We start from the raw sequence: 22,143 nt of genomic DNA, 5'->3' as shown, positions 1-22,143 counted from the left end.
TTTGCTTTATTTTTTAATAATACAATAAAAATCAACAAACATTGAGGTACATATCTAAAATTACACCATACGGGTTATTTTTGTCCAAATGCATATTAAAGTAAATAAGAACTGCATAGTTAAGAAAAACACCTTTCTTGTGAGAGGGAAAGCACTTAGAGACCAAACTTGTGTAACTATGTGTGTGTGTGTGTGTGTGTGTGTCCATGGCTGCAGGTGGGCTATCTGTATGACCGGCTGTTGATAGACTGCCTCATTCTCCATAACAGGAGGAAAGGTTATCTCAGTGTGTGTGCGAGAGCGATGGAGAACGAAGGAGATGGCGTGTGTATGTGTTCCTTCCACAATGGATGAAAGGTTATCTTTTACACACACCATTTCTGTAGACTTAACCCCACCCTGTGAGGTCATGGCTCTGATGTCATATGGCTTAATTTTAGAAAGCTTGGCACATTGAGCGAACAATGTGTGTAGTAATTCTATAGAGGTAAGGCCGCCAGCCAGCTGAGAAAACATCAAAGCACATGAGGTGTATGTGGGTGTGGGGGGGGGGGTTCAATGTTTTCCGCGGCCTCTTGTCCCCTGTCCAGCACTATGTGGTCTCAGGTGGTACGAGTACTGCTTGGCTTGATTCATTGCGTCAGTCAGGTGCACGCAGTCTATGCCGCTCACTGTAAAATAAGCACAGAATATTACCTTTTAGAGGCTTTGTCCTCATTGAAGCCACATGTTTTGTGTATATATATGCACTTACACTGGCTCTGGGTCCGTAAAGGCATGTCCAGTAACAGCTGAGACTGAGAGCCCCGAAGTGAACGTCCTCGTCTGGCCATAGAGTTGCCTAAAGGACAGTGAAGAAAAATATTGGATGATTTGTTTGATGTGAGTAGTTTCTGCATTCAGCCAGCTGGTGATGCCTGCCAGAGCTCAGGATGGTCCTTTAACTGGTTGATCCGGTCCTCTTTGTTTTTTTTTGTCTTTGTTTTATGGACTGGCTCTATAGCTCAGTGGTTAGAGCACTGGTCTTGTAAACCAGGGGTCGTGAGTTCAATCCTCACTGGGGCCTTTATTTATTCATATTCATCTCTCCACGCTTCCTTAATTCCTTTCTTTCTTCTAATGTATGAAAGGAACCACGTCTCACCGGTTGAAGAAGCTCACGGTTATGTCGCAAGAGATAGTTCAGTAGATTTAAAACTGTTTCACAGAGTTTGATTTGTAAAATGTAAACGTTACTCTGACGTTATTTTAGTCTCCTGCAGTAAAATGGAAGAATCTTGTTCATTTTTATCATGTCAGAGAGCTTAAAAAATGTTTTCATGGTAACTTGTAGCTTGTTTTACGTGATGAACAGAGGCTGGAACATGTAAGTGTTGTCACTCCATCATTGTATGCACAGCACGTGTAACTGTCTAGTGTTGGAGGGGCACAATGGACAAAATTAATTAAACTTTATTGTGTTTTGCTTCTTCAACGGATGTAGTTGCTATCTGTGATGCAAAAATAAATTTCTCTCTGTTGCTACAGACAGATGAACATTTTAGATAAATAATTCAAATACAGGAATTTTAAAAATGGTTTGTGATGATTAATGGAGCAGTGTGACCCAGTCCAGAGTTGTGTGTCAAATGTCTGTCAAGTTTGCAGAAAAAAAGGAGAGCGAGAATGAGTATAATGAATGTGTGTGTGGCACCGTGTTGGCGTTTATGTGTGTGTGTGTTTAGCAGATTGCTCTACGCAGTCGTCTGACATTCCCCCTGACAGCTCTGAACTTTTCACAGTGCCAGGACTGTCAGAGAGCGAGAAGGAGAGAGAGAGAGTGAGAGGGAGGTGAGACGAGAAGGGGGAGGGGAAAACCGCGTCAGTAGGTTGGGTTGGAGCGAGGACTTCGGGGCGGGGGTCCATCTGTCTGTCTGCGAGCGAAAACGGCGTGTGTGCTTGTATGTTTTGTCGCAGCAAGGTTTCTGCCCGTTCTCCCATCATCACCTGGTGATGTATGATGAAGGTCAGGCCTGTCTGTGGGGCGAAACCCTACCAGAGGTTCCACACAGGACACGAGGCTGATACTGTCCTGCTACGGCATGTGGACTGAAGCATCACCCAGACATTTACGCAGGCTCCTGTTCCCAGGGTACTCAGTCAGTTACAGTGCGTTCTACAATGGTATGACAACCATCCTGATTTCTGTCTTCTTCCTTTACACCACGAAATCTAAATATGTTTCCAATGAAGGGTTTTAATGTAATTCTAGAGCCACGGCTTCAATTTAGAAATGCTCCCACGTTTAAGGGTAAATCAACACTGGATCATGTGGGCCAGAAACTGCTGCTGTTGCACTGCTTTTTGTAGACTGTAACTTTAGAGAATGCTGCACATCTGCTGACGCCCTAACCAATTAATCACTGACATACAGTATTCTTTTAAGTTTCAGCCTACAGAGAGCAGTACAGCAGCTCTTTTCAGCCACAGCCTCATTGGAATGCATTCATATAAAATATCAAAATATTGTCTTTATGATAATAATGACAAGGCCACAATGGGCTGGATGGTTTGGGACAGGGTCTTCTTTTTTCTGTGTGTGTAAATGGGACTTTGTTACTGTGTGACACTATTTATGTTGAGTTCTTTTTGCTTTTGCTCCAACTACCTGTTATTTGTTAATATCATATACATCTTATATACATCTTGATCACCCCCCCCCCCCCCCCCCCCCAATGACCTCACCGTAGATACTTTGTAGCACTGAGCTCTTACTCGCTGATGCTTTTGTGGGCTGCGCTCGGATTTCCATCCTCTTCCTGTTATGGCCGTGGTTTGCATCACTTGACTCCAGTTCTTCGCGGGCCTTTGCCTCTTTCTGTCTGCGTGCGCTGAACCTACAGACACACACGCAAGAGTGTACACGTGCACGCTGTTCAATAAAAAAAATCTCAGACGGCGTTCAAAGGTCTAAAAGCTGGCAAGTCCTCACACTAATACTCACAAAGCATAAAGAAAGTAAACAGAGTTTATTCAAGGCAGTTAATAGGCAGCACATACAGAATGTAATTGTGAAGCTGAATGGAAACAGAGGGCCTCCTGCGGTGGACTGGCAGCCTCTAAGAGAAACACAGAGTGTGTAAGAGGGAGAGAAAAGCAAAGAGAGGCTGCTGGTAGCTATTAGAGCAGCACAACTGAACTTTTAGCCTCTTGTTAAACCAGTATGAAAGCTCTAGATCATAGCCCGTCTGTCCCCTGCCTCCTTGTCTCACCCATCTCCCACGCTCTGCCTCCCACTGCTCAAGTGTTGATGGCATCCAGACCGAACATGAGAAATAAGAATGGGTTGGCATGTATGTGGGAGGGGGCACATGTGGGCACCACATGGCACTGCCAATCCCCCACAGCTAGAGATCCTCCAGCTACTGAACACCCCTCCAGGTACAAATACAAGTCGACACACGAAAACTCACCTTCGCCAGGCTTGCTGGATGACATGGGCGGCGTGGTTCCTCGTCCTGCGCTGCTCCGTGTTGTGTTCCCTGTGTGTGCATGTTGACATAGGTGCGTGTGTGGCAGACTGAGTCTTCCTCGAAGGGCTTTTGTGGTCTAAAGATGAACTGCTTCTTGATGAGGGAGTGTGAGTTTGGTTTTTGGTGGTGGCCTTTTCTGACATCCTCTCCTTGTGGTTTCTGTGCTTTTTCTGAGAGGTGTGGGCATCAGTCCTGCCTGGGGTAGTCATGTCAGCATCTCTCGTTTTTAGAGGGATGCATTCTCTGGCAATAGTGTCAGTTTGGTCTCCTGTGGAGACACTTGTGGAAAGAGTGCATGTGTTTGAGGAAGGTCGTTCCCTCACTTTGGGCACGGAGGGGGGTCTGGGTTTGAGGCTGGGTGGCTGCCTGCAGCTGGCAGGGGAGAGAAGTTCCTTTAGCCTGGTGGTCTGTGGAGCATTGGGCACAGTATTGCCAGTCACATGACAGTGGGGGCTCGCAGAATCAGAAACCTCATGTGGTTCAGCTGCTCTACTTCTTCTGGAGGATCTGCTCTTATGGGCTGGTAAGAGAAATAGAGATAAAAGGACAGAAAACATGAGAAGTAATAGGAGGAATGTGGTTTTTGTATTTCTAGAAAATATTTATCCTTTTAAAAATCATTTAGACATTTATTTATAGATATAATCAAACATCACACATCATGCAAATTAGCATGGCACCCACAAATTAGTGATGAAAATGAATAAAATTTCTCTGTCAAGACTTTATTTTAGCCTCAAACTTTAAGAATTTCTGCACATAGGTACCTTTGTGTTTCTCCTCTTTGCTCTTAGTGCGTTCAGCTTTGGATGATTTCTTTGTTTCCACCACTGAGTCATTTATAGATAAGTCCTCTATAATATTCACTAAGGAGAGCTTTTCCTGCTCTGGTCTCACCAAAGGGACCCTCCGTTTCTCTGCAGTGGCCACAGATACTTGCTGCACAGCTTCTCTCCTCCGCTGTTCTTCCTCTCGTTTCCTGAACACAAAAAAGGCAGTCCAATATAATCATGGCATATAGCTTTGCCTCAAATGCAAATGGATATTTTTTAAAAGGATCTGACTGTGATTTTAAGCTGTTTAAACATGGTGTTATAATGTTTTAAGAGATAGATCAAAAGATTAATTGAAGATCAAAAGTTACTGATGAGAATATATATAATTACATATACAGTATTAGCTTTGCTATTTCACTATCAAATGTACATATAAATGAAAATGGACCACCTCATATGAGCAAAATTGCAACTTGTCGACCCAATTCCAGGTACCTTTTCTACATATATTAGAATACAGAGTACTTTATAAGGAAAATATTTCATAAAAGACTTCTCAATAAATCTATCTGCTTTAAATACAAAGAAAAGTGAAACTCAAACAAATTTGCCTCTAAAAAGCAACATGTAGAACAGAACAAAGGTGAGACTGGTGAGCAAATGACAAAAGCAGAAAAAGCCTGAGTGGAAAGACGGGGGAAGATGTATGTGTGTGCAGGGATGACAGGGACAAAGATAGATATGGAGAGAGTGTGACTGTTCCTATATGGGTAAGAGGAAGAAGAAGACAGAGACGGATAATAAAGACAGAAGCAGGAGTGAGTGATGAACACAATGCATGTAAATGTAAAATACAAAAGGTATTGTGTGACAAAGAGGGGGATGTTCATGAGAGTCTTACTACAAATATCCTAAAGCAACAGAAACTAAGACTAAGGCTTCTGTACATGTGTGGCTCTGTATGTCCACACACACTTTAATATGCAAGTATGTGTGTGTGTGTGTGTGCGCTCATGTCTCACTTGGCTGCATCCTTGCGCAGCTGCTCATGCCTCATGAGGAGCTGCTTCCTCTCCCTGAAGGCCTTACGGACAGTGTAGCCCTTGTAGACAGCCTGGATGAAGGCAGCAGCGATGTCCTGGATGGCTGCTATGGACAGAGCACCGTGCTCCAGCATGAACTGAGTCACCTCACTGTGCCCCCCCAGCAGAGCGTAGTCCAGAGGGGTGTATCTGCACAACACAAACACCGCTGTCATTCATACATCTGGGTTTTATCACATCCCTGCCTCTGTTGCCACTTCCTCCTTCTTGACTGGCTGTGTCCTCACCTCTCCTCTGTGTGCTCCATGTGATTGGGGAAGGCGTTGTAGCCCAGTAACAGTTTCACAGCATCCAGGTAGCCATTGTTACACGACCAGTGGAGAGCAGTCCGCCCCTGCACATGCATAAAAAGAGCACCCAAGTCCAACAACTCAGATAGCAAAGACGTGTAGATGTGTTGGCGCATTTGTGGACATACAAGTACGATTTTTACCTCCTTGTCTTGTATGTTTGGATCAGCATTGTTCTCCATGAGAACAGCCATGCAGGTGATGTATCCGCCATAAGCAGCACACTGCAGAGGAGTCCGTCCTGCCTGGTCCTGCCCAGGAGTAGTCAAATATTTTAACATTCAGAACAATTAAAGGGATTTATGAGGTCGATTGTAGTTTTATACTCGCTGCTCGTAAAGCAGTGCAGTTTTGCAGCAATTTATGGGGGACAAATCCACCGTCTATCATAGCAAATGTGAGTATATATTTAATATATATATATATATATGTATATGTAGTTGTTTTTATTGCTTTCATTATCTGGAGTGTGCAGATGGAAAACTATAATCATATGATCGCTGAGAACATAATCTTTGACTAAAGTGAATATATTCTGAAATGAAACCCTATTTACTTCAAAAATGCAAGTAATAAGTATCAAACAGGAATTTAAGCATCCTTAACTACTTTGTTAAAGTTTTTCTGTTTATTTTAAGTATGTACATTCCTACCTGTACATTGGGACTAATCCCATTTTCCATCAGTATCTGGCAGACCTCAGCATTCCCTCCCAGAGCTGCCCAGTGCAGAGCAGTGTGTCCATCCACGTCTACCAGGTCCACACGTGCAGAACCTTTATTAATAATGTTTACATTTCAGTTGAGACATTTGACTGACACACGAAATGCGGAGATGTTAATGCTTGCTCATGTGCACCAATTACACCAACCTTTGATGAGTGTGAGTATGACATCTCTGTGTCCCATCTCGCAAGCGCGAAACAGTGGCGTGTGTTTCATCACATCCAGAGAGTCGACCATCGCTCCCCTCTCCAATAGCAGCTTCACTGTGCTCACATGGCCTGACAGGGAGGCCGCATGGAGTGCTGTGTGAACACCCACACACACATTAAAAAAAAACCCTGAGATAAGAATACCAGGTCCTGAATCTAACTGGACAGTTAACACCCTCAGGACAACTGCTCCTCCCTCATCTGCCTCTTCTTTGTTCATTTATCCTCTTGACGGCAGCTCCTCTCTAGGCTGTGGCTAACGCCTGGTCAATGGAGGGTTAAACAGACAGAGACATTTAATGAGGACCAATACACTTAAGCCTCCTCATGGCCATCCCTCCTCCTCCCTGCAGTCCCCAGACAGTACAGACTAGAGTCAAGTGCATGGAAGTGATCTGGGCACCAGTCAGCTCCACTGCCCTTCGCACCATCTCATTAACATGACTCAAACGTTGCATGTTATGCATGCATAAACAATGAGCGCCTGGCTGAGCAGAGGCGCTATCGCTATGGAGATTATATGATCAAACAGTGCCATGGGGTCAGAGTGTGGCACTAAGTCATGTGTGTCTGCATGTGTGTGTGTCAGAGGACAGTGCTGGCAGAGGTGGGAGTCTATTCAATGAGCTCACACTAATGTTGCTGACAGTATCGCTTCCATCTCTCCCTCAGTCTCGAAGTCTCTCTACCACCTTGGGGGAATCCCCTGTGACATCATCATCCCTAGCCTAAAACAGACAGCAGGCCACATGCTGAAAACACAAGCAGAACAAGGATAAAAGAGTGTTTGTTTGTGAATGTGTACAGGATCATTGACCTGGGCTTTTGTGTCAGGGTTTTGTGAAGAGTAAATGGTGTGATGTCAAAGCAGTTTAGAGGAGCATCAGTTCCTTCTTGTTTGTCAAGTGCTCACCGGTGCCTCCGTATTTGTCGGCCATGTTGATGTCAATGTGAGGAGTGAGGGCCAGCATGGTGCGGATGACATCATCACTGCCCTTGCCAGCGGCCCACATGAAGGCCGTCCTCCCCTCCAGGTCGGGTTCATCCTTCACAGACGGGTGGGACAGAAACACACCCACTGTCTCCTACACAGACAGACAGACAGACAGACAATAATTAATGCCTGCATGATGCTGACTCAGGTTTTTCAGCTTTGTGTGTATGTGACTCACAGCGTTGTTGCTCTGAGCGCCATAGTGGAGAGGTGTTGCTCCTTGGCTATCCGAGGGAATAGTGCCTGATGTGTTTCTCTCCAACAGCAGGTGAACGATTCTGGCATGACCTGACAAGCACATGTTTACATTAGCAGGATGTGACAGACAATGACAAATGACAGTATTGAGCTGGGACAAGTGCTCAACTATGCTGTCCTACAAAGGCACCTTACATTTTTCAGTTTACTTTACAAAACTGTTAACTGTTAACAAAAAACTTCACATCAAGTCAACGTAAGTCAACTGTCATTATTTACACAACTACTAACCACTGTGTTTGTCTTTGTATGGTGCCACTAAAAGCAGGTTGTAAGGACCATAAACCCAAAGAAAAAAGACTAATAGTCCACAGCCATCCTAGCGGCTCTGTGAGGTTGTTCCTAATCACAATGCTGCTTTGAATTAAGTGGTAATGTCAGTATGCTAAGATGCTCCTAATGACGATGCTAGCATGCTAATGTTGAGCAGGTATATTATTTATCATATTTACCATCCTAGTTTAGCGTGTTAGCGTGCTAACATTTGCTGATTAGCACTAAACACAAGTGCAGCTGAGGCTGATGGTGTCACGTGACACTAGAGGAAAAGTCAGAGGATTAAAGTCTAAACCAAAGTGGTGCACAGACATACAGACAGACACAAACACATTCCCATCCCTTGAGCCACACCACTAGGATGGCTAAGAATAAATAAAACGTCACCTTATCATGTGGGAAATAACTAATCCATTTTGGCTGTGATTGAGCTGACCAGTGTTTCCATAATGCCTGAAATCCTTCACGACAGTGTTGCAGCTGTCACTGATGCCACAGACAGGATGTATGTTCACCTACCGAGCAGAGCTGCCCAGTGCAGTGGTGTTCTGAAGAGGTTATCATAAGCTGTCACATTACAGCCCTCGTAAGACGTCAGCACCTCCACCACTGCCTCGTTTCCGTCGGCAACAGCAAAGTGCAGGGGCGTCCGGCCCTCGTAGTCCTGCCAGTTCAACAGGGACTCAGTGGGAGCTGCCTCCTTCACACATGCACACAAACACACACACACACACACATACACACACAGGACAACCACAGAAAAAGAAAAAGACATGCAGATTGACAGGTGAGAATGAAGAATAACGAAGACAAATTCACTCGACAGTGTGTGTGTGTGTGTGTGTGTGTGTGTGCGCACAACAGTATGTACCAGTATACAGCGGACAGTTTGTGTAGCGCTGGGCTCCTGACTGTGCGCTGCCCAGTGCAGAGGGATCTTGCCCTCACTGTCTGGGATGCCAATGTTGGAATCGTGCTTGATCAGGAGGCGGACGTGTTCTGGACGGTTATAAAAGGCTGACCAGTGAAGAGCAGTTTGCTGCACAGAGAGACAGTAAGAGTTATAGATAAAAAAAAGAAGAGACAAACACGATGAATGGAGTTCATAACAGAGGGGGGTGTTGTAACACCAGGTCTGAAGTTTCCATTCACTTTCATAAAAATTACTCCACTTTGGCATGGCCAGGAAATATAAGCGTGGTAGACAAAGCTCATATTGAAAATCCTGAAGTGAGCTGAGATTGGAACCCAGATAGTGCCTCCATGACGACTACTGAGTTATTCTGAGATTTGCTGAAACCACTGTCATCTGACATGATGATGCATATTGGATTATTACAAAACTAACTACTGATGTCAGATACACATCAGCTCCAACAGACAGAGCAGACTGTGTGTTTGTGGTCTTCGGCGCAGAACACAGGACAAAGCCACAGATTGTTATATTGTTCACTGCTGTGTGAGTATGTCTTCTGTTGTTTATGTGTGTGACCTCAAATTCCTGCTGCTTCTAACGAACTACCTTCAGTCAGTCAGTCAGTCAGTCCTTTGCAGGTTATTGGTCAGACGCCCAGACTAGCCGGATTCTGACTGAGGACAAACTAGTTGAAGAGACAAACAATCTTCCAACAACTTATTTGAATATATCTATACTTAAGTACCTTGTTCTTGTCTTGTGTGTCAACCTCTCCAGGCCCAATGTGTTTGAGGAGCAGGGCGAGGGCTTTTGGGGAGGGATGTCGGGTGGCCAGGTGGAGCGGGGTCATCTCCTCTAAATCTTTTTGCAGCCAGTTAGCACGCCTGGAGAGCAGCAGCTTCAGGAAACGCAAATTCCCCTGCAACACACAACAAAACGGGGCTAAAAATGAGCTCAGCTAGAAATCACCAATTCTCAAGAATAGTGATGAACCTAAAGCAATGACACACACAAACACCCACACACACTCCCCAAGCTTTTGGCTGCGTCTGGTTCAATCCGCAGGTCATCCATCTTCGTTCCCCCCTTCTGCCTCTCTGTTCAGTGTCAGTGATGAGCTGTTAAACAGTAAACAGCAGCTCTGTGGCCTGACAGAGCAGCTGCTCTCTGCCTGTCGTCCCCTCCACATCAACATCATCATCATCATCATCATCATCCTTAAGTTTGGTCTCAGCTTCTCACCACAAGGCCGCTGGGTGATGTCCAGTGCATCAGCTGTCGCTGGATGGTGGTGTGTGTGTCCACCCAAGAGTGTGTTTTGTATATTTGCTATCCTGTGACCACAAAGCCACAGTCTGACAGATCTATCTTGTGTGTGAGCATGCATCTAGACTGTGTGTGTGTGTGTGTGTGTGTGTGTGTATGTGTGTGTGTGTGTGTGTGTGGTGGTTCCCATCCTCCCTATTCTCAGTCCAATTAGATCGGTAATCCCTGGCCTCTCTTCGTGTCTCAGCCATTTATTGATCAGATGTCAAAGAGACAGGGCTTCCCATCACTAGCATCCCCCAACACACACACACACACACACACACACACACACACACACACACACACACACACACACCCCACACACACACACACACCATATATGAGGCAGACCCCAATAAGCTATTACCTCCTCTCTTTCTTCAGTTATATGATGATCCTGTATCAGTACACAATCATAGAACCAGGCACTAACAAATAACTCGTCGTAAAGAGATGTCATTAGTACCACATCCCACTGTTCCCCTGCTGCGTCACTCTGGAGAGAACAGGCCACCCTGTCTAGAGGTGTTCTCATTATCATCTTCTCCTCTGACTGTTCCTCAGTTTTGACTGAAGTGTAATGAACATTAAGCTCCTCTTCTTTCATTGGTTTCTGTACCCAAAATGTGGTGAAATGGGACTTTCTCCATGCAGAATAATTCTTTATCTATAAGACTGTGTGTAAGTGAAACTCATACCAACAGCGTTTGTGTGGCAGGTTTATCAATCAGTTGATACCCCCCCATAAGCCCTAAGGCCATAACTATAGCCACTAGGGGGCACTAGCCTCTCACTGGAGCTTATGGACTGTCAAGATTGCCATTAAACCTCTGCCAGAGCACATCTCGTCTTGATATTCATTCCACCTTTAAAAATCCATCCACTTATCAATTTTTCTGAATTAACTTTAACGTGTGACAGTCAACATTTGTGTGTACCTTGTGTGTGTGTCTACTTGTGGACATCCATACCTTCTGTGCAGCAAGGTGCAGAGCAGTGCGCTGACTGTGGTCAGTCTTGTTGACCGAGGCTCCGGCCTTCAACAGAATCTCTGCACAATCCAGGCGGTCAGCCAGCACACAGTACATCAAAGGGGTCCGGCCAAACTGGTCCTCACGGTCCCGCAGCGAGGGATCTGCTACATATATACATACACGTACACACAGTAAAAAGAAAAAAAAACCACACACACACAGTTGAAGACTGAAGTCGGTGAAGAGGGTGAGCATTAATAAAGATCCAAGATTTGGGTCAATATGCGTACAATTTTCAGTTCAACATACAAAAGTGCAATTATGTGGTTTGTGATGAAGTATGTTACAAACTGTTTTTAAAAGGCAACTCCTTGTTCTTAAAACTCTGTCTTTTACTGCTTCAGTTTAATAGGAATTCCACTTCCACTTTTATAAATAAGTCATTTTATTTGGTGCAGCTGGAAGCCATAAGGAAAAGCTAACACTGATAACCCAGAGACCCATGTTTTCTCTTGTGAAGAGTAAAAGAATTTGTAATGATCATTTGATGGTTTTCGTAATTTTTTTGCCATTTCTATTATATGAGGAGTGGACCCTCCTTTAGCAGAGGGGCCATGCTGACGAGCACCTGCTCCTCTGTTGTAGTTTATCTGTGCAAAACTCCAACCAGCTGCTGCATCTGACCCTGTACTCTGACCTTTCCTCAGATGGGGCAAATGCAAAGAAATATTGCTTACTGAAATTACTAAATCAACATATTACTGCATATTAATGTGAATTTAACCCTGTGTGCTTAGGATGTCTTGATGGCCGAGTGGTTAAGACATATGATGTAACTGCAAAAAAATGCACATTTGAACCCTGTGTGCTCTGTACACAATGCAGTTGATGTAGTGAATAAATCTATAATGGTTGCTTGCGTACTATTTACCTGTGATGAGTTTGAGGAGGGCGCTCCTATCTCCATTGACAGCTGCAGCGTGAACCTGTGAGCCCAGAGAGGCAGGTCCTGGGCTAGACGTCGCTGAGGCCTGCAACGCAAACAGACAGAAGGTCACCACTCAACCTGCAGCGACTTCACTCGGCTTACTTATCAAGTGTTTAATATGGTGACATTAAGCTGAGTCTAGACAGTTTTGTTACCATTCATTTTACTGCAAGCACACCCCACAACGGGACATAGTTACCCTTAAACGAAGCATAAAACCATATTATATGTCGTCATAACAACAATAATATTAACAATATGTTTAAATGGCCACTACTAATGAAATATGTCAAAATTACTTCCAGTTCCCACATAAAACCCCAAATTGAAAGAAATATTTGTTGACTGCCACACACAGAGACACCATTTAAAACCATTTCAGAATTGTCACAAATTATTTTACACATAGATCTCAAGCTCAAGCAGTTATTTCATGCTTCTCTGCAGCCTAAGTTACTAGAAAAGAGCCATAGAGGAGCAAACAGAAAATCATTAACCTTAAACATCGATCATATTTCAGGCAGATAACAAACACCTGAAGCTCTGTTAGCAGTCAGCCACACAATAAAAGAGATGCTTTCCGATGTTCGCTTACAGTAGGGAGTGTGTGTGTGCACGCTTGTATGTGCACGCATGTGTGTGTCTGCTCCTGCTGAGGGGGCTAAATCTCTTCCTGGCCCCATTTAACCAGAGCCCAGTGAAAGCTGGGTAATCTGCAGACAGGAAGCAGCTGGGGAGGGGGAGACCCTGTGTGAGCGTGTAGGAGGGGGGTCTCTCTTCATGTCTTATTCATGTCTCATTAATACTGCAGCATGCCTTGCTATGTGTGTGCGCGTGTGAGTGTGTGGGTTTAGAGATGTGGGACAAGCCCTGCGGGGCACAACACAGAAATCAATTATTGCCCCTAAACACATAAATGCTGGAGGCACAAACTCATGCCACAATCTGAGATTTCTCCAAGACATTTTCATTAACGGTCACACGAATAGATTTGACTCACGACTTATAAATCATTCTGTATAAAGAGATTTATTTTTACAATACAACTGATAGGAAATATTGATCAAGTACAGGCAGGCTGACTACTTCTCTCAAAGTCTTGAGAACTTTTAAAGTATCGGTAAAAATCCTGAACCATCTAAGGGAGGAGGGAATACTCCGGTGTCCTTCATTCTTTCCTCACATCCACGTCTCCCTCCCCACCGTCACCTCATAAAGAGTGCTCCTGTAGACACTGCGTGCAGCATGGCAATTACCCATCATGCTCGCTGGTTTCTCACGCTCTGCCAAGTAGTGGAGAGCCTTAATACAGGTTAGTTAATACATTTACTACAAAGTAGGTCTATGGGTAAAGGAGGATGGCAGGGAGAGATGATAGGTGTGGAATTTAAAAGTGTGTGTGTGTGTGTGTGTGTGTGTGTGTATTTGGCACATGAGCCATGTCATGGGAAGTGATTTTCCGTGAGAGAGAGTTTTTACAGGGGCTTTACCAAAATCAACCACAAACATCTCTAAACATCTCTAATTTACAGTGATTACTCAGTCAGTAATGCATGTGCATGTACACAAACACACACACACAGTCTGCGAAAACTAATATGTAACACATGCAGAAATAGCAGAGATGCCATACCTGCACTTTCAGAAAGTAATATCATGAGTCAGGGGTGTGTGTCATCGTGTGACAAACTCTTACATTGACAATAATCATTGATGATATTCATCGTGCTTCTTTTCACTCTTGACAAGAGCTCATTCCAAACTTTTCCTTTGCTTTTGTTGGCTTATTTTGATCTTTTTCTGTATTTTTACAGTCAATATGAAAACCCACAGCTGCCACAATAAAAAATATGCATTGATTTATTAATAATCTTGTATGCAGAAAAAAATAATTTGGCCAAACACTGACATGAGGGACACAAGTCAATATTTGAATCTATGTGAGGGACATTCACATGGCCAAGAGCAGGCAATTAGAGTTTCATGAGGACCTGAGTGTTTTGGAAACACCTACAGTGCATCCAAATTTGGCTAAAAAGGCTTTTGCGATGCAGTGTCTGAAATCAAACAAAAGAGGGTGTAAAAACAACACCAGGTCCTGTTGAGAGGTTTGGCGCAGTCTCATTTAGCCATTCATACGTGTTCCTCAGGGTGCGCTCCACTTGTTAATATGAAGACAATAACTCAGAGTAAACTATTGATCATGGGTTGAGGTCCAGACCAAGTGATTGTGCATCTGTATAAGTATTGATTCATGCTGATGCTGGCATTATTTAGTCTTTATTCATATTCGGCCTCATATAACCACAGTGAGGTTAACAAAGAATCCAGACACTCCCATGAAACCTTTCAGCAACACTACAGGAGTGCTGCACATGTACACGCTGCTGCCTCCTCACACACCTCAATTGGTGCCATTGAGACACACAGCCAAAGAAGCTGGGGAGTCAAAGTGTGTGTGTGTGTGTGTATGTGTGTATGTGTGAGGGAGTGTTCATTTGTGTACAGTGTATTTGTTTATATGTTTCTCTTGCTGTCTGTCACTATGAAGGTGTCTGCTTTTGATAGAGGGCATAGCTAGGGCATGCTGGGTAAGCAGTGGGGAACAGAGCCTGAGCCTGTGGCCTTTATTTCAATTCATTTCAATTCTAAACAAGCGTGCACACACACACACACATTTTTATATAAGTGTATCTTTATACAGTTTATACAGGTATAACAGTGTTTTTAGGCTCTGAGCCAACATGGGGCTATTACAGGTGCCTATACCACCTCCATGCTTCTGTGTGTGCGTGTGTGTGTGTGAGTGTGCATGTGTGCATGCGTGTGTATCTATGTCTCAGATAGGAGATAGAGGCTGCAGGGATCAGTCCCTGGATTTTGACTGACAGGTAAAGAGGTGGGAGGAAGGATAATATCAGCCCACAGGGATGCCCAATCTGTAAAGCCCTATTTCTGGGGGACTTCCTGGTTCCCTAAGGACCAATGAGCTGGCTCCCTCAGCTGGGGGCCGAGCCCTGGGGCACAGCGGGGCCAATCAGCAGGGGGGCAGAAGGCTGAGTGACACATAGATCTGCTAATTTACATCATTACCACAATGCATCCTGACAAATGAGCCCCCAGGGTGTGAGCCAATCACCTGGGAGAGTAATGCAATTAGGCGGGACCACAGCTGTCAATCTCACAGCCACGGGGGTCAGGTAGTGACGCCTGTGGCTAAAACACCCCTGTCTGCTGCCTGTCGTTCACACGCACCATCTATAGATGTACACACATATATACACATATATAGAGGGAACACACAAATCACTGGTGCAGCATGTATGAGTGTGTGTGTTCGTGTGTGTGTGTGTGTGTGTGTAGTGGGGGGACACAGTGGAGGCAGGCTCTCTATCTTTCTCCTGAGGGTGGAGGGTAGGAGGGAGTCAGAGAGGGAGGTGGTGTGTGTGCCTGCTTGAGGGACACAGAGATTGACTTGTGTCCTCCAAGGACTTACACCTGAGCATAAGTGTGTGTATATCCGCATACATCTAGGTGTGTGTTTGTGTGTGTTTACATTTGCCCATGTGTTTTCGCCCACTGGGGCAGTGTTGTTTATGCTCTGAGTCTGAGCTCTGTGCGAGGACCATGACAACAAAAGGTGGAAGAGGGTGGAACCATAGGGGAGCTAAAACTGGTGCAGAATAACCCTGCATTTGACTGGCGTGTAAGCAAGCGCTGCTAGTAATGAGGCTTATCTTAGTCTCATTAGGTGTAGTGATATCATACTGGAGCACTCCACTGAGTCGATAGGGTTCTGCGCAGCATGTCGTTAATGTGTGTGTGTGTGTGCCCAGGCTGGTCGATGCTGCTGTGACTGGCAGACTGTCAGGCGGTGCCGGAGATTAATCAGAGGCACTAATAACGCCCAGGCTCTGTCTCAAAGCACTTTTTTGGTACCAAAAAGAGTGAAAGAGTGCAAGATATTATAAAGAAACACTCACACAACTTCTGCAACAGTGAGCTGATACAGTCCCTGTCACTGTATGCGTATGTGGTTCACTGCTTGAGACACTGAGAGTTAGGGGAGCTGTGTGTTTTGTGTCATCCCATTATATCACTAATGAGCTGCCCTCAGGAGGGGTGGAGGGGGGGACAGCAAGAAAGACAGAAAAAGACGTAGAATAAGAGTGAGAAGATGAGGGCAGAGAACGAGAAGGGGGAAGGGAGAGAGACCAGCTTGGGGACTTTTTCCTCTTCTCCCCTCCGTATCCTTTTCCCAACACCTCAGAGTCTAATTGGACTAAAACTGTGATCTAATTAAATGTCCAATTAAAGTGCAGAGAGCAATGTGCCCACCGGCGAATCAGAGTACAGGGACATAATCAGCTGGAAAAACAAACAAAAAAATCAATAGGAGCGATGTGAAATGGAAAAAGATGGAGAAAACAGAAAAGGGAGGAGAGGGCAAACTTGGGAGACGGTGGACAGATGAAATCAGAGTGCAGAGTAATATAGGTGGTGCTGTAGCCCCTTACATTTTTGAACAAGACTATTACACAAAATATACAAATATACAAAACACTAGCTGGCAAAAACTTATAAGTTTCAAATGTTCTTGTGACATATGACAACAGGCCTGTCTGACGGCAGCACTGAAAGAAGATTATTAGGCTGTGCCTCAACCTGTTGTAAATCTAAAAAGAATAAATAGACAATTTTTAACCAATAGTCATCATTATAGATAGATACACATGGGCATATTCTGGTTTTGAATTGAACATCTTTGAGTTTTAGATGATAGATAAGATAAGATTAGATGATAAGTATATTTGAAGATCTCCATATGGCTTTGGTAGGTTGTCATTATTTTTATGGATATGTTGTTGACTAAACTATAACATATCGATAGACAACATTAATTATTAATGACAACATTCATTTGTCACAGCCCAACTTTGAGCCTACATCAGAGTTAAACTTGAGATAGCTTGTGGCTTCATATAGCTCACTTCTGATTTTCAAGAATATAAAGTTTCTGACATGCATTTCTCGATCAGAATAAAGACCCTTGTATGCGTGGGCGCCTGAGCAATGGAGCAGGCGGAGCCGCTGCACCCCCACTTTAGGATTTGGCGGAGCAAACGTGTGTTTTTCTACTTATTGATCAGACAACTTTGCTATTTTCAAACATTTTAGCAAGTTTGGATCAAAATTTGTTATATCTGGTTGCCTCATATGTAGTATGTGAGTTAAAAATTACATTTCCTGTCCTTACCTTAGCAGTTTTCTCATATAAACTCAGGACAATTTCTGGAGAATCAGGCCCGGACATCTGGAGTTGTCCTTTTACACATGTAGCACACAACCACACAGGCTATGTACAAAACAGTTCTCAGGACTGTGTTAGACATGTTACAGCCTACTGAAATATTCCATTTGGGTTAGGCGAGGGCTGCAGGAGGCCCGGCCTTGATGCGAAGCTACGCTTTGGTTGTAATTTGGCATAATTAAGTGTTTACCAGAAACGGGAATGGCTTTTATTTTTTGAGAAATCACAGGAAGTCCTCTCTCCCATTAGCGCTGGGTTCACACCGGAGCGTTCAGGCCAAATCAGGACTAACAGCTACTCTACTGTGGTCCAAACAAAACACTGGAGACCTGCGTGAGACACGTTTACTAACTACGTTACTGCGCCCTGAATATCTGTTTGGTTGGTTTTCAATCACAGAGCATGAACAAGTTTCAGGTCCCAAATCTAAATTTAAAATATGTCCAGTTGAGTTCAGTATCTTTGCAATTTGTCTGAGTAAACTATGAAATATATGCATTGCATACACTTTGAAGCAACATTGAATTGGCTAATATTTTATGGTAGCTATGGTATTCTGTGGTATGGTACAGTAGTCTATGGTAACCTATGGTATTGTATGGTACTGTGGTATTCTAGGGTAGTCTCTGGTAATGTATAGTATTGTTCGGTTTTCTATGGTATTTAATGGTATGGTAAAATATTCTATAGTTATGTACTGTATTCTGTGGTAACATACGGTAATGTATGGTTTTCTATAGTGATGTGCAGTATTCTATGGTAATGTACAGTAGGGTGTAGTAATGTAATTTAATGTACAGTAATGTACAGTATTTTATGGTAATCTATGGTATTATATGTATTCTACGGTAACATGGTAATGTACGTAACATAGGCGATTATATAGTAATCTACGGTTTTCTATGGTAATATATGGCAACATATAATAATGTAAATTAATGTACGCTAACGGTAACTTATGGTAATGTAAAGTATTCTATGGATTCAATGGCAATGTACAGTAATGTACGGAAATGGATGGTAATATAATATCTGTTTGGTTGGTTTTCAATCACTGAGCATGAAGAAGATTCCTGATTTCTTCAGGGATTGTAATGTGTGATAATCTATGGCATGGTGCGGTATTCTAAGGTAATGTATAGTATTGTATGGTATTCTATTATATGGTATGGTATTCTATGGTAATATATGCTATTGTATGGTTTTCTATGGTCCCGTAATCTAGGGTATTCCACAGTATTGGTCAAAGTTTGACAGTAATCTATAGTATTCTATGATATGGTCATAGGCGCCTGAACAATGAGGCAGGCGGAGCTGCTGCGGCCCCATTATGAGACTTGGTGGAGCAAACGTGTTTTTGTGTCTCCACTTTTTGATCATACAACTTTGCTATTTTTAAACATTTTAGCAAGACTGGATCAAAATTAGTTATATCTGGCTGCTTTATATACAGTGGATATAAAAAGTCTACACATCCCTGTTAAAATGCCAGGTTTTTGTGATGTAAAAAAATGAGACCAAGATAAATCATTCCAGAACTTTTTCCACCTTAATGTGGCCTATAACTTGTACAACTCAATTGAAAAACAAACTGAAATCTTTTAGAGGGGGTATCAAACTAATACTTTGTTGAAGCACCTTTTGATTTCATTACAGCACTTTTTGGGTAGGAGTCTATCAGCATGGCACATTTTGACTTGGCAATATATGCCCACTCTTCTTTGCAAAAACGCTCCAAATCTGTCAGTTTGCGAGAGCATCTCCTGCGCACAGCCCTCTTCAGATCACCCCACAGATTTTCAATTGGATTCAGGTCTGGGCTCTGGCTGGGCCATTCCAAAACTTTAATCCTCTTCTGGTGAAGCCATTCTTTTGTTGATTTGGATGTATGCTTTGGGTCATTGTCATGCTGAAAGATGAAGTTCCTCTTCATCTTCAGCTTTCTAGCAGAAGCCTGAAGGTTTTGTGCCAACATTGACTGGTATTTGGAACTGTTCATAATTCCCTCCACCTTGACTAAGGCCCCAGTTCCAGCTGAAGAAAAACATCCCCAAAGCATGATGCTGCCACCCCCATGTTTCACTGTGGGTATGGTGTTCTTTTGGTTTTGTGCAGTTTTTGAAGTTTTGGAATTATGGCCAAAAAGTTCAACTGAGACTTCAAATGTGTTTTTGCAAAATTTAGCCGGGTTTGGATGTTTTTCTTCGTAAGAAAGGGCTTCCGTCTTGCCACCCTACCCCATAGCCCAGACATACTACATGAAGAACATGGGAGACTGTTGTCACATGTACTACACAGCCAGTACTTGCCAGAAATTCCTGCAGCTCCTTTCATGTTGCAGCCTCCCTGACCAGTTTTCTTCTCATCTTTTCATCAATTTTGGACGGACGTCCAGTTCTTGGTAATGTCACTGTTGCGCCATATTTTCTCCACTTGATGACTGCCTTCACTGTGTTCCATGGTATATCTAATGCCTTGGAAATTCTTTTGTACCCTTCTCCTGACTGCTCTCTGCAGACCATGGCTTTTGCTGTAAGAAGCGACTAAGAAAATGTCTGAAAAAGCCTACTAAAACAGCTGAACTTTATTTGGGGTTAATCAGAGGCACTTTAAATGATGCCAGGTGTGTACTGACTCCTATTTAACATGATTCTGAATGTGATTGGTTAATTCTGAACACAGCCACATCCCCAGTTATAAGAGGGTGTGCACACTTATGGAACCATATTATTTTAGTTTTTTATTTTTACTTTCCCTCCCCTAAAAGATTTCAGTTTGTTTTTCAATTGAGTTGTACGGGTTATAGGTCACATTAAAGGTGGAAAAAGTTCTGAAATGATTTATCTTGGACTAATTATTTAGTCACAATATTTATATCACAAAAACCTGGGGTGTGTAGACTTTTTATATCCACTGTAAATAGTATGTGAATTCAAAATTAAATTTCCTGCCCTTATTTAACCTGTTTTCTCATGTAAACTCAGGACAATTCCTGAAGAATGAGGTCCGGACATTAGGACAATATATTTACATTTGTCATCATTTTGAATTTATTTTATTTTACTTTTACTTGCACACGTTTGTTGTCTAAATTAAAAATAAATGTGATTTCTGAGATACTTTCATTATACTATACGAGTTCACACTGGAACACACATTATCATAGATTATAACGCAATAACACAATAAGTGTTTATTAACTCAACAAGTGATTTTTCATATTCCAGCAGATATAGTGATAGCCATCTATACTGGAAGAAAATTCTCAAGATATGGTATATTGATGTTTATTTTGTATTTATTTTCTAGCTGTAACAACGTAAGAGGGAGATTCTCCTCCTCTTCTTTCTTCATCACCTATATTCAGACAGGGGAAGAGAGAAATCTTCCTCTGACTCCATCTGTGAGTTGCTCACACACTGTGAACCCCCTATGGACAGCTTTAGCCCATAAAATATTAATGCTGGGATTCAATTCAACATTCCACCTTAATCTGCTTAACAATTAAGGCTTTTACAACACACAGAATTAGGTTTGTTACACATAGTCTCAATGGTCTTGACTCCAGAGGGAGAATTACAAACCAGTAGCACTGGGGACCACAGTAACTCACAGATGCACTGAATGGCTAAGTTATAAGAAAATGAAAGCCTTTGGGGATTTATAAACCTAAATTAAATCTGGATAGCTGCTCTGTGTGTGTTGGATTCTTACCATCGCTGTGGCACAGGGGGGGAACGGGGGGGGGGGACACTTCAGCAGATGTTTCTCAGTTCAGTGCATCCTTCGTCGGTGTGGATGCACGTCCAGGTCCCCTACCTGCCCTGATCCCAGCTCCTGCAGGGGCAGAGAAAGAGGATCACTCACATACTGAGACCAGCCCACCTGTTCACACAAATAACTGCCAGCACAACACCGCTACTGTACTGATGACAGGCAGAGGGAGGATGCCACAGAGGCCACAGAGCCTCCTCATCTGATCTGATGAGGTGTAACAATCCTTTGTTTAAGTGATAGGCTTTAGTTTTGAGTTGTGGAGTCTGTGCTTGTTTATGCAGCAGCCACCACACTTTCTTTGGCTGGACTCAGGGAAAATGTTTGCATTTTGCAGAGTTGAGCAACAGGATACCTAAAGGTTTTCTAATTAATCAAGTTTTGAGCTGAAAATTGTGTTTTTTACTCAGTAACATAAAACACATTGCAGAAAACACATTGCAAGATGAAAATAGGTGGGACAGAGTATTGCAAAAAGTGAACCATAATGATGCAACTCCCCCCTGCTCAAGAGAAATCAGTTATTCCTAAACCTACTGAAGAGGTACAGAAAACAAATGTGTGGCAGTGGATAAACTGGGCATAGCAGCAATACAGTTGAACTCAAATAAAGTCTTCTGTCCACTCCTCCTCCTTCTGAGTTATATTTACCGTTTAATTCCCTTTTCTTTCAGATGAAAATCTTAGGAAAGTTTTCTTCCAAGAACTCCCGTTGAATCGCCACCGTCT

At 43.2% G+C, this 22,143-nt stretch overlaps 1 protein-coding gene and 1 non-coding gene across 2 annotated transcripts; one reads left to right on the top strand and one right to left on the bottom strand.

The window, feature by feature from the left end:
• Positions 1-5: 5 nt before the first annotated feature.
• Positions 6-22,136, bottom strand: invs (inversin). Its single transcript, XM_070835341.1, has 19 exons — positions 22,066-22,136; positions 21,355-21,477; positions 12,273-12,372; positions 11,339-11,505; positions 9,805-9,978; positions 9,015-9,182; positions 8,663-8,843; positions 7,788-7,897; positions 7,529-7,700; positions 6,553-6,708; positions 6,335-6,456; positions 5,825-5,932; positions 5,619-5,725; positions 5,311-5,520; positions 4,280-4,491; positions 3,453-4,032; positions 2,725-2,876; positions 755-841; positions 6-671 (listed from the first exon to the last, which is right to left on the bottom strand). The coding sequence occupies exons 2-19, from the start codon at positions 21,355-21,357 to the stop codon at positions 556-558; spliced, it is 2,925 nt and encodes a 974-aa protein (XP_070691442.1). The 5' UTR covers positions 21,358-21,477; positions 22,066-22,136; the 3' UTR covers positions 6-555.
• trnat-ugu (transfer RNA threonine (anticodon UGU)) lies at positions 994-1,066 on the top strand. Its single transcript has one exon. It is a non-coding gene; the product is annotated as a tRNA-Thr (tRNA).
• Positions 22,137-22,143: the final 7 nt, after the last annotated feature.

The sequence above is a fragment of the Pempheris klunzingeri genome, chromosome 8, assembly GCF_042242105.1.
Source record: "Pempheris klunzingeri isolate RE-2024b chromosome 8, fPemKlu1.hap1, whole genome shotgun sequence".
In the NCBI taxonomy this organism is placed as follows: Eukaryota; Metazoa; Chordata; class Actinopteri; order Acropomatiformes; family Pempheridae; genus Pempheris; species Pempheris klunzingeri.
This window is presented reverse-complemented; position numbering and strand designations above follow the sequence as displayed.

Excerpts from the sequence above, each read along its gene's own strand:
- invs (XM_070835341.1), bottom strand. Across the intron at positions 9,979-11,338 it reads TGCACCTTGCTGCACAGAAG|GGGAATTTGCGTTTCCTGAA; the intron begins GTATGGATGTCC and ends TGTGTGTTGCAG. Across the intron at positions 4,492-5,310 it reads CTGCGCAAGGATGCAGCCAA|GAAACGAGAGGAAGAACAGC; the intron begins GTGAGACATGAG and ends TTTTGTGTTCAG.